Raw genomic sequence first — 12,377 nt, 5'->3', positions numbered from 1 at the left:
AATCAGCAAGCTTCATAGAAATCCTATTCTGTTACAAAGAAACTAGCATCACCATGTTAAATATTCAGTAACCCACAAGAAAATTGCCATTAACAATCATTACAATGCACTGTATTGCATGGAAAAAAAATTTAATGTAAAAATCTCAGTTGCAAATTGGCTGCCAATTTGGGGAAGTCTTTTATCTTGCTTTGAAAAGCAAGATATTTTCAAGTAAGATTGAATTTTTAAAAAATGAACTTGAGAAAATACATTAACATACATTTACATGGCTTACATTTTATAAAAAGTTCAATATAAATAACATGCAAAACAAAATGTTTCATTGGTTGATAAAATTCCAAGTAAAAGATAACTCAAGTTCCTAACAATGATTTTGTAAAAATTGCTGTCATAGGGTGGCGAGAATGATACTATTTTAAAAAGTACTAAATTTACTCCTAAACCATCGCAAATAAAAAAGTTGAATCACCCCATGTAAACATTGCAGCAGAACACAGCATTCAAACTATACAGACTATACAAGGCAACAGGCAAATGAAATGGTCCTTCAGAGAGTAGAAAGTCCTTGTGAACAGTTATGTTGTCTTCCTGAAACCTTTCAAAATTGGGTAGATGTTTTCAAATGCTTCATAGATTTCTGCACGGACTTTTGCACCTTCAAAACAGAAATTATATATCAATAGATCAAGTGGCAAACTTGAGTGTGGATTCATGCGTTAAATAATAAATTGTAGGGCAAGAGGCTTTTCAATTTTTAAACATATATAAAATGATTGCGGTCAGTAGTATTAGCATATTTAAGGCAAAGTTAGATAAACAAGATTGAGAAAGAAATAGAAAGTTGTGCTGCTCGAGTTAGATGAAGCTGACTAGGAGGCTCATGAAGAACAAGGACCAGTTTGGTCAAATGGTACATTTCTAGTGTATTTTCTTCAAATCTATTGAATCCAGGAGACAGTGCTGAAATCTTAATAAATTAGATCATAAGTTAGGCAAAAATTTCACATTTGTGGTTATCTTAAGTGATAAAAATTAGCAGTCAGAACACACCCCCATACCATTCCGACTCATCAGCCTTGTTACCACAGCCACATTGTGACTTGAAATAGATCTACACATACACAATCTTGTGCTGTTAGACTAATTATGTGTAACTCCAAATGAAATTCACATGGTTATATATTTCAAAATTAAAAACAATACAACTGAAGTTCAGGCACCAGAAGAGGTGAAAAAAGATGAACAAAATTTTTAGTATTAGCTTGAATGTGTCAATGGTTGCTCTTGGATCCAATGCTTCAGGCACCAGTGATAATTTTAAATTCCACTATTGGAAATAAAAATAAACAATTTTTCAGAAATGTTTTGCCCCATTCTGGAAGGGTAGTACAGATATTTGAATTTTCTAATTAAGAAGTCAAAAAAGAAATGAAGCATTGACTTGATAATGCATGCTTTACCCACTGTTTAGCAAGTGAAAACAGAAAAGATATAATAATGACAAACAGACCTTTATTTAATAAGAGCTGGTAAATCAGATGGTAGCCTCAACTCTTGTCAATTAAGAACCTATTAATTCAGCCTTAACAAGTATATTTGTATGAACATTTTTATGTAATTGGAGGACAGGAAAATGAACAAGGTGTCTAAATTTGCATAAGAACTCATGTGGTTTAAAAGGTAGTGTCTCTACCTCGGAGCCAGGAGACCTGGGTTCAAGTTACATCTGCTCCAGAGGTGTTCGATGACATATCTCAGAGGTAGGTTCTTTACTCAGAGTAGTGGGTACATGAAATGCACTGGCAGCAGTGGTAGTAGAATCAGATACATTAGGGACATTTAAGTGACTCTTGGATAGGCACGTGGAAGATAGTACAATGAAGGGTATGTAGGTTAGTCGGATTTCAAGAGTAGGATAAAAGGCTGGCACAACATTAAGGGCTGAGGGGCCTGTACTGTACTGTTCCATGTTCTATATCTGAACAGGTTGATTTAAAAAAAGATAGGTTTGCAGATGCTAACTAGTACACAAAACAGGAAGGCGCAGTCAATCTGAAGAGATGGGAGATAGAATACCACGTGCATTAGTGTGAAGAAATGACATTACTTGAAATGAATATTGGAATGCAGATTAAACAGAACACTTGAGGCCAAGAAGATAGGAAAGTTTTGGCAGATGAATTGTTGCAGTTTTGGCTGAATCCTTCCAGACAATTAAGTTAAAAAAATTAGAGATACGACTTAAATCAAAAGACATTATTTTGACGTTACATCTGTCATTGGCAAAGATGTATTCAATGGTAATTATAAGAAAAATACAGTAATTGAAGGGAGTTGAAAAAAAGGCTATAAGTTGACCTTCGAAGGACGAGATGTGAAAAGTGGTCTAACATAGACTTCACTTTTGTACAAGTGTCTCGTCTCAAATTTTAATGAGGCACTGGTGTCATTTTAACCACATACATAATTACACTGTCATATTTCAACACAAAAATGTCAGATCAAATCCTTCAAAAATGTTAAGGCAATTTTGGTAGCTTGGGGCTGCAAACATTGAAGAACGTTTAGGTCTTGCTCGTAGATTTTTGTGCTGTAACTGGAGTCTGGTGATTATATAGCTAAGTGGCTATGGTTTGAGAGCTGAGCTCAAATGTGCTGTTGAACTTGTCAGCAGAGAAAAGATCAAAGAAAAAATGCAAGTGAGAAAAACAGCAATATAAAGTAAAAAGTCTGGACAATGATTGCTTTTAAACCATTCAGAGCACCTGAGGCAATAATGCAAAACAATAAAAATCCTAATGCAAGTTGTCAAGAATTAAGCAGGATTGCAGGGAACAGCCACTTGGTGGATCCCTACTGTCAATAGGCTTGAACTATGAGAAGATTGACTAAATCTGAAATGGCACCTTAAACACTGATCTTAAATGAACACAAAATAGTCAGGAGCACAGAAGAGGTGAAACTGGAAAATTCCTTTAAATTTGGAGAACAGATCAAATTAATTAATTCTAAAATTTAGCACTAACTATTAGGAATTTCAGTTATCAACAAAAAAGAATAAATGGCTAGGAAATATAAATATTGGATGTCTTAATCAACTGAATGGTGGAGTAAAGAGCAACAACTGGGGTTTTCTCGGATTGATGTAAAAGATGTTATTTTATTTTGTCATATGCGAATTGCAGTCAAAATGCAAAGATGATTCCACTAGGCTCAGCTGCATTGTCTTAATACACCACTTGCAATTCTGATATTTTTCTATTGCTAATGAAATGATTCAAGAAAAACAAAACTAAAGCAAATCAGGAAATAAAAAGGTGGCATTTTATTTGAATTTGTGCAGCTGTTTGACAAAGTAAACAATCCAATTTGTGTCATAGGAACTTACAGGACAAGAAGGGGCCATTGTGATCCAATTGTCAGTCTGAAAGCTTTAAAAATACAATGCAGTTGTCCCTAATATACCTCAAATTGCATTATCTGTAATTCCTGTTCGATTTGGTTAACTCAGTCAACTTTGCTCTCTCAACTTTCCTGGCAGTATTCAATATTCATCACCTTTGTAAAGTAGTTAAATCCAAATTTAGTATTTTCCCCTTTGCACCTTGTGAGCTATGTTGAGCGAATGGGAAGAACAAATAAATAGAGCAGAACTCTCAGGTAAGCAATCAGCTATGAAAACCAATCTACAAAGCAAACAAGTGATGCAACCTACCAGTCAATACAACTTTTCCAGATACAAATATCAGTAGTACAATTCTTGGTTTGATCATTCGATAGATTAATCCAGGAAACAGCTCAGGCTCATAACTGCAAAATAAAAAAGTTGATAACTGATCATATACACAATAATAACTTATTGTGGCACATCATAGATCAAGGAAACTGGTTCAATATGCAAATTTTAATTTTTATAACTGAAATTATATTCATCGCTCAGATCCTAATTATGTTCCATCCCTGAGTTATGGACCAACGAATGCACAGTTTTAAAGGCACAATCCAGTTGTTATCCAGCTCCTAATGGAAACAAGACAAAATTGACTTTTGCTGAATGAAAAATAATCTTTCCAGCAGAAAATACGGACCAGTATGTGTTAATATGAAGTTGGGGCACAGTAGAGGGAACTTTAGTATATTTTCTATACATTTTAATGGGTGGTCAGGTATACAGTCATGGCATTCATATTTTCCTGACAAGGTTACCTTTCCAAATTAAAGTAAGTATGCTCTAATACTCATGAGAGACATGACTGCAGAAAGACAGCTTAGTACCTAAATATGGAATGGTACAAAACACTTAGGAAGTACAGGAAGTGAGGAACATGTGAAGTAGTAGCTCTGTTAGTTAATTATGGTATTAGCACAATCGAGAGTGATAACTTAAGTTCACAAAACCAGATGTGGAAACTGTTTAATTTGAGATGAGAAATAACAAAGGCAAAGGCAAAAAAAAAAAATCACTTATGGGGCACTGTAAGGCCACTCTACAGCAGCCACGGGCAGTAGGGTGGAGCATAAAGAAAGAAATAATGAAAGATTGTCAGAGCAATATGGCAATAATCATAGGAGATATTAATCAACATATAGATTGGACAAATCAGATGGGTAAAGATGGCCCTACACTAGGATCTCTCAGAATATTTTTACGTGAGTTTCTTAGAAAGACAAGCAGGAGGCTGGAAGAATCCAGTAAGCCAGACAGCATCAGCAGGTGGAGGAGCCAATGTTTTGGGTGTAACCCTTCTTCAGGACTGGAGGTGGGTGTAAGGGGAGCTGCAGATAAAGGGAAGTAGGCATGAGTTTTGGGTGGGTAGAAGGACTGAGTGGTGAGGTAATGATAGGTCAATACAGTTAGGCAATAGGCTTGGTTGGTCAATGGGAGGAAATGGATCTGCTTTGTAGTTGGAAGGAAGAGAAAAGCATGTCTGGTCAGCTCTGGAACAACAGGCTATATAGTCAGAAGAGGAGTTACATTGGGATTGCAACATAAACAGATTCTCTGTCCACAAATGCTGCTGCACCTTCTGAGATTCTTTAGCACTTTCAGTTTTTAATATCAGGCTGTTCAACACCTGGTGCAATGAAACAGGATTAATGGTTGCAATGTAAAAATCACCCCTTAGTAGCCATGAGCAAAAGATGATTCAATTTGAGGGAGAGGGGAATGGGTCAGACACTACTATTTTAAAAACGTAAAAATAGTTAACTGCAAAGCTCAAAGGTAGTATTAACCTTGAAGACAAAAACAATTGTGCAAAGTCAAAATACAATCCATCAGAATCAGCATGGTTTTATGAAGGATAAGTTATCTTTGACTAATTTACAACAGTTCTTTCTAGGTGTAACAAGTTATATTGATAAGGGGGATCCTGTAGATGTAGTATATCTGAACTTCCAGAAGGCATTTGATAAAGTCCTGCACAAAAGCTTAATACAGAAAGAAAGATCAGGAGGTGATTTACCAGCATGGATAGAAGATTGGCTAACCAACAGAAGTCATAGTCTGAATAAATGGATCTTTTTCTGTCTGACAATATCTATCTTATGGGGTGCCACAGGGTTCAATCCTCAGGCCCCAACTATTTTACTCTAAGGTGGGGATAGAAAATCCTGTAATCAAATGTGCAGATTACACTAAAATAGGTAGGAAAGTGATTTGCAATGAAGAAATAAGAAACTTGCAAATGGATATGGATAAATTGGGTTATATAATTTGGTCAGAGGAACAGAAAGACAACTTAATGTTTTAAATGAGGAGAAATTTGAGGGTGCTTTGGTACAGAGGGACCTGGGTATCCTTTTGCATGAATCACAAGGAAACTACTTTGCAGGTTTGGCAGGTAATGGAGGAAAGCAAATGGAAATTTGGTATTTATTGCTAAAGGAATAGAATATAAAAGGTAGGGAACTGTTGCTGTAATTGTCAAATAATTAGTGAGACGACAGCTGGGAATAGTGTATACAATTTTGGTCCACTTACTCAAGCAAGCATGTAGCTGTATCAGAAGCAGTTCAAAAGGAGGTTCACTTAAATGATTTTTATGAAGAGGATTAAACAGGCTTGGCCTATTCTCTCTAAAGATAGAGAGAGGAGATCTAACTGACGTACTTAAGATGCTTAAAGGGGATTAACGATGTAGGTATAGAAAGGATGTTGTCTCATTTGGGTATCAAAAGGTCACAGTTTTAGGATAAGGGAGGTAGCAAATTTAAAATAGATGAGGAGAACTTGCTTCTCATAGGGTCATGAATCTATGAAACTCCCTAAAGTGCAGTGAATGCTAGGGCATTGACTAAATTTGGGAGGAGGTAGATAGACTTTTTATTAGTGATTGGTTGAAGGGTTATGGAGTGTGGGCAAGAAAGTGGAATAGAGGCCGAGATGAGATCAGCCATGAGATTAGTGGAACAGGCTCAAAAGGCTGAACTGCCGACTCCTGCTCCTAGTTTTTACGCTCTTGGGACAAGTAGCACAAAAGTCTGGACAGAATATAAAGAATAAAAATGGTTAAAACAGTGGACTTCGAAGACTGGTTAGCAGGGTTATATCTCATGGAATGCAGGGAGAACTAGCCATTTGGATACAGAACTGGCTCAAAGGTAGAAGACAGAGTGGTGGTGGAGGGTTGTTTTTCAGACTGGATGTCTGTGACCAGTGGAGTGCCACAAGGATCGGTGTTGCGTCGTCTACTTTTTGTCATTTACATAATTGATTTGGATGCGAGCATAAGAGGTACAGTTAGTAAGTTTGTAGATGACAACAAAATTGGAGGCGTACTGGACAGCGAAGTGGGTTACCTCAGATTACAACAGGATCTGGACCAGATGGAGTTTAATTCAGATAAATGCGAAATGCTGCATTTTGGGAAAGCAAAACTTAGCAGGACTTTTACACTTCATGGTAAGGTCCTAGGGAGTGTTGCTGAACAAAGAGACCTTGGAGTGCAGGTTTATAGCTCCTTGAAAGTGGAGTCGCAGGTAGATAGGAGAGTGAAGAAGGTGATTGGTATGCTTTCCTTTATTGGTCAGAGTATTGAGTACAGAGTTGGGACGTAATGTTGCAGCTGTACAGGACATTGGTTTAGGCCACTGTTGGAATATTGCGTGCAATTCTGGTCTCCTTCCTATCGGAAGGATGTTGTGAAACTTGAAAGGGTGAGGGAGAGGCTGAACAGGCTGGGCTGTTTTCCCTGGAACGTCGGAGGCTGAGGGGTGACCTTATAGAGGTTTACAAAAGTATGAGGAGCATGGATTGGGTAAATAGGCGAAGTCATTTCCCTGGGGTGGGGGAGTCCAGAACTAGAGGACATAGGTTTAGGGTGAGAGGGGAATGATATAAAAGAGACTTAAGGGGCAACTTTCTTACACAGAAGATGGTACAGGTATGGAATGAGCTGCCAGAGGAAGTGGAAGTGGTGGAGGCTGGTTCAATTGCACCATTGAAGAGGCATTTGGATGGGTATATGAATAGGAAGGAGTTGGAGGGATATGAGCCTGGTGCTGGCAGTGGGACTAGGTTGGGTTGGGATATCTGGTCGGCATGGACGGGTTGGACCGAAGGGTCTGTTTCCATGCTGTACATCTCTAGGATTATGACTATCAGCAACGGATCAAGTAACGGACCAATTAACAGTACGAAAGAAAGCTAGCCAGAAAAATAGAAACCAATAGAAAAAATTTATTTTAACTATTTTAAAATGAAACATTAAGGTGATCTTTAGTCTGAAAGAAAGTAGGATTCAGGGAAGGTTCTATTAGAAGATAGCAAATTTAATAACTCATTCAAAAACTACGCAAATCACTAGACAGACCATAGCTGGATTACCGTCAACGGTTTTGAGCCCCTTATCTAAGGAAAGATATACTGACATTGGGGTCAATCAGAGAAAGTTCACAAGGCTAATATTAGGTTTGAGGAATTCCTTATGGGGAGTGGTTGAGTAGATTGGACTTGCACGCATTGAAATATAGAAGGATATGAGGCAACCTTATTGAAACAGATAAGATCCTTAGGGTACTTGACAGAGTAGATGTGGAAAGGCCTTTTTCCCCGCCCCCCCCCCATTGTGGGAGTGTCTAGGACCAGTGGGCATAATCTCAGAATAAAGAGATGCACGCTTAAAACAGATAGGGAGGAATTTTTCTCTCAGAGACTTGTGAATCAGTGGAATTTGTTATCGCAAAGGTCTGCTGAGAGTGGGTCATTAAATATATTTATGGTTGAGACAGACAGATTTGTAAGAGAAGAAAGGGTTATAGGGAAAAGGCAGAAAAGTAAAGTTGAGAATGATCACATCAACCATAAGCTCTTTAAATCGCACAGCAAACTCAATGGGCTGAAAAGCCAATGTCTGCTCTGATGTCTTTTTGACTATAAAGGAAGACAGTAAGCAGCAAACTGCAGGCCAGTTAGCCTAACATATCATCAAGAAAAATTAGAATACATTAAAAAAGTTGAAACTGGGCATTTAGAAAAGCCCAAAGTAATCAAGGCAGAGTCAACATGGTTTCACAGAATTGAAAATGTGTTGCTGGTTAAAGCACAGCAGGTCAGGCAGCATCCAAGGAATAGGAAATTCGATGTTTCGGGCATAAGCCCTTCATCAGGAACCTGATGAAGGGCTTATGCCCGAAACGTCGAATTTCCTATTCCTTGGATGCTGCCTGACCTGCTGTGCTTTAACCAGCAACACATTTTCAACTGTGATCTCCAGCATCTGCAGACCTCATTTTTTACCCTGGTTTCACAGAATCCCTACAATGCAAAAAGAGGCCATTCAACCCATCGAGTCTGCACTGATCTTCAGAAGAGCATCCCACCCAGATCCAGCCCCAGCCTCCTACCCCACCCTATAATCCTACATTTACCATGACTAGCCTGCATATCCCTGAATACTACAGAAAATGTAGCATGGCCAATCCACCTAACCTGCACATCATTGGATTGTGGAAAGAAACTACAGCACTTAACAGAAACCCATGCAGACACTGGGAGAATGTACAAACTAGACAGTCACTAAAGGCTGGAATTAAACCCGGATCCCTGGCGCTGAGGCAGCAGTCCTAACTGCTGAGCCACCCTTAAACTGAAGGCAAGCAATCAGGGCTTGCCTAGGATTTGAACTCAGGATCTCTTGCATATCTGTATCATACCCAGATACCAACAAGTCCATGGAAGGGAAATCATGTTCAGTTAATATAGGAGTTCTTTGAGGAGATAACATGCGCTGTGGATAAAGTGGAACTGGTTGACATGCTGTAGTTAGATTTTCAGTAAACAAACTTCAATACAAAGGTAATTGCAGAAAATGAAGGTTCATGGTGGAGGGATTAGCAAGGATAGAAGATTGACTGGCTAACAGGAAGTAGAGAACAGATATAATTGGATCTTTTTCAAATTGGAAAGGGTAACAAGTAAAATGCCACACGAGTAGGAGTGATAGGACTTCACTGCTAAACATTTATAGAAATAACTTGGATAAAAGGGATAGTTGCCAAACATGTTATTGATGCACAGAGCACATAAGGAGGCTACAGAAAGATTAGATAGGTCAAGTGAATGGGCAATATCTGACAAATGGAATACAATGGGGGAAAACGTGAAAAGGTTCAACTTGGCGAGAAGAATAAAGTAGTATGGCTTCTAAATGGAGACAGATTACAGAGAGATCTTAATGCTCTCGTGCATGAATTGTCTATGAATAGCCTATATGCAGGTACAACAAGCAACTTTGGAAAGCGAATAGAATATTATTAATTGCAAGAGAAATTGAATATAAAAGGAGGGAAGTCATGCTTTTTAATACCTTGTGCAATGAGACTACATCTGCAGTACTGCATACAGTATTGGAATGAAGGTGCTGAAAGCAGTTCAGAACAGGTTTACCAGACTAATATCAGAATGGGAAAGGGTGATGCTGGAAAAGCACAGCAGGTCATACAGCATCCAAGGTGCAGGAGAGTCAATGTTTTGGCCATAAGCCCTTCATTAGGAATAACTAAAACATAGACTTTCCTGCTCCCCGGAAGCTGCCTGACCTGCTGTGCTTTTCCAGTGCCACTCTTTTCGACTGACTACTTCAGTATCCATAGACCTCAGTTTCTCCTAATATTCAGAATGGTGGCTTATCTTATGAGGGAAGTTTGGACAGGCTAGGCTTGTAATCAATTATGTTTAGAAGCCTAAGAGGTGACTTGAATGAAAATAGAAGATCATGAGGTATCTTGTGTTATGGACCAGGCCACCCCTCAAAATATTTTAATAAAGGTAGCCTAGACCCAAACTTTTTCTTATTTTAAAGGCAGGTGTGAAATGGATATTCCAGGTGTGATGCAGCTTGTCAAACAACTCAACTTTAAGCAGAACAGAATTTATTTAAACATGACAAAAGAGAATTTAGAATAATAGCAATTGGAAAAAGTAATCGGCCTAATACAGTAACTATTACTAATTAAAAGTTCTAATACAATAACATCCCTTAAACATACCCCTTGGCAAAAAGGCAAATTCAAACACAGATTCTTACAGGCAGAAGGGAACAACGTCCAAAGAGAATTCAGAAAAAGGTCAGAGGAGTTCTTTACTGAAGCTTGCAACTCCCATGGACTCTCACATCTTGTGACTACTACAGCTAAAATAAACTAGAAAAAACTTGAACTGGGAGAACTGGCCACTCCCCTTCCATTCTTAAATTATCTTCTTTCTGCCTTTCAGTACCTCTGCCTTTCCAACCTCTCAAAAGAAAACCAATGACAAAATAACCTTTTTAAATTGACAGCATCATCACACTTGACAGTAGAGGTAGTGAGGATATTTCTTCTTACGGGAGAATCTTAAATTAGGAATAATTTTCAAAATGAGTTACAGCAAATTATTCTCTTGTAAAGGGTTGTCTCTCTTTGGAATACTTCCTGAAAAGTTTTTGAATATTTTTAAAGGTTGGGGTGAATAGACTCTTTGGAAAACAGTGGATGAAAGGTTATCAAGGGTAGACTCGAAATGTGGATTTGATGTTACAAATCAGATCAGTTATGAGCTTATTAAATAGCACAGCAAGCTTGTGAGACAAATGGCCTATTCTTGTACCTTCTTTGTATCTGAAGTACAAAGCAGAAGAGATCAGAAGGATATGTGCAAGGTCCCTTTGGGTTAAACACGTTTTTATTCTGGGTTGTGTAATACTGGAATTTAAAGTTTAAATTGTATACCTAATTCAATATTTTAATATTCTACATTAATTAAACACTGCAAACATGATATCAATACACTTCAAAGATGCTGACTGAAATAGTTGCAAGATATAAATGTATTTCCCCGTTTAATGAGCGAAATGCAATGATTTAGACCACGTTTCATTCTAGTAGGGATGCTGCAAACAAATACTATCCACTTTTATTATCCATTGCTGATGAGCTTTTCCTTTCTTTTGAAATCTAATTTAGGCCCAGAAATTATGCGACAATGTAAGAAACTAAACAAGATGAGGTTTGGGTAAGATGGCAAAAAACCCATGAACGTAGTTGACATTGAGGGAAGGTTACATTACTGCAGACTGTCAGCCTGGATTATGTGCTGAAGTCATTTGGAATGGGACTTGAACCCACTAAACTCAACAGGCAGCCATGCAGCCCATGAAATGAACGTTCAAAAACTTAATTTTTTTGTTGTAATGATTCATGTATCTTTGTACTTAACAGATAAACTTAAAGCTTCCTTTCTCTACAGAAATCAGTATATGTAAACATTACTGTTTTAAACATTGTCCTCTAATTGAAGCCTTCTGACATCTTCCCATTTTTTTTTACCTGCTAAATTGCTGATGAGTGAGCACCAGGCCCTCTAGTCGAATGGGAAATTTCACATCACAACTGCCCACCATGTTTTGAATCTTGAAATCCAGAAACTTAGCTGGGAATCCCAATTTCTGTACAACCCTTGCATATTTTCTTGCTGCCAAACGTGACTGTTCTTCACTGCAACAGGAAACAAGGTTTATTACTCATTATTTTTCTACTAGCACTGAAAACAATAATCATTTGCTACCAGGCACAACTTGTAAAAGTTGTATTAGATAGTCTTGTCCTCTAACGAAAGACATTAAAATCAAGTCAAAAAGATAAAAATATTAAATTTAAGTAACAAATTAAAACATTCTAAAGTACTCGGGCAGGTGGAGGTGGGGATGGGAAGAGAAAAAAGAGAGAGTGCTCAAGTTCTCATCTGTATTTGCTTAACAAAAATAACTATCTCAATATGAATTGTTAACATAAGGCATGGTAATGATCAAGGGGCATATTTTTATTCAAGGGACTAGCAGATTAGAAAATGTATTACAGCAAGTGACTATTAAAAAGTCAATTGTGGAATTCAA

At 37.8% G+C, this 12,377-nt stretch overlaps 1 protein-coding gene across 1 annotated transcript in view; it reads right to left on the bottom strand.

Moving 5' to 3' along the window:
* Positions 1–297: 297 nt before the first annotated feature.
* tbp (TATA box binding protein) overlaps positions 298–12,377 on the bottom strand; it is a 29,320-nt gene continuing 17,240 nt past the window's right edge. Inside the window, exons 6-8 of the mRNA XM_060852324.1 lie at positions 11,812–11,979; positions 3,719–3,813; positions 298–658 (exon numbers count right to left, since the gene is read on the bottom strand). Coding sequence (XP_060708307.1) covers positions 579–658; positions 3,719–3,813; positions 11,812–11,979 — 343 coding nt within the window. The 3' untranslated portion in view covers positions 298–578. The remainder of the gene's footprint in view (positions 659–3,718; positions 3,814–11,811; positions 11,980–12,377) is intronic.

The sequence above is a fragment of the Hemiscyllium ocellatum genome, chromosome 3, assembly GCF_020745735.1.
Source record: "Hemiscyllium ocellatum isolate sHemOce1 chromosome 3, sHemOce1.pat.X.cur, whole genome shotgun sequence".
NCBI lineage: Eukaryota > Metazoa > Chordata > Chondrichthyes > Orectolobiformes > Hemiscylliidae > Hemiscyllium > Hemiscyllium ocellatum.
The sequence above is the reverse complement of the archived record's forward strand: the minus strand, read 5'-3'. Positions and strand labels throughout refer to the sequence as shown.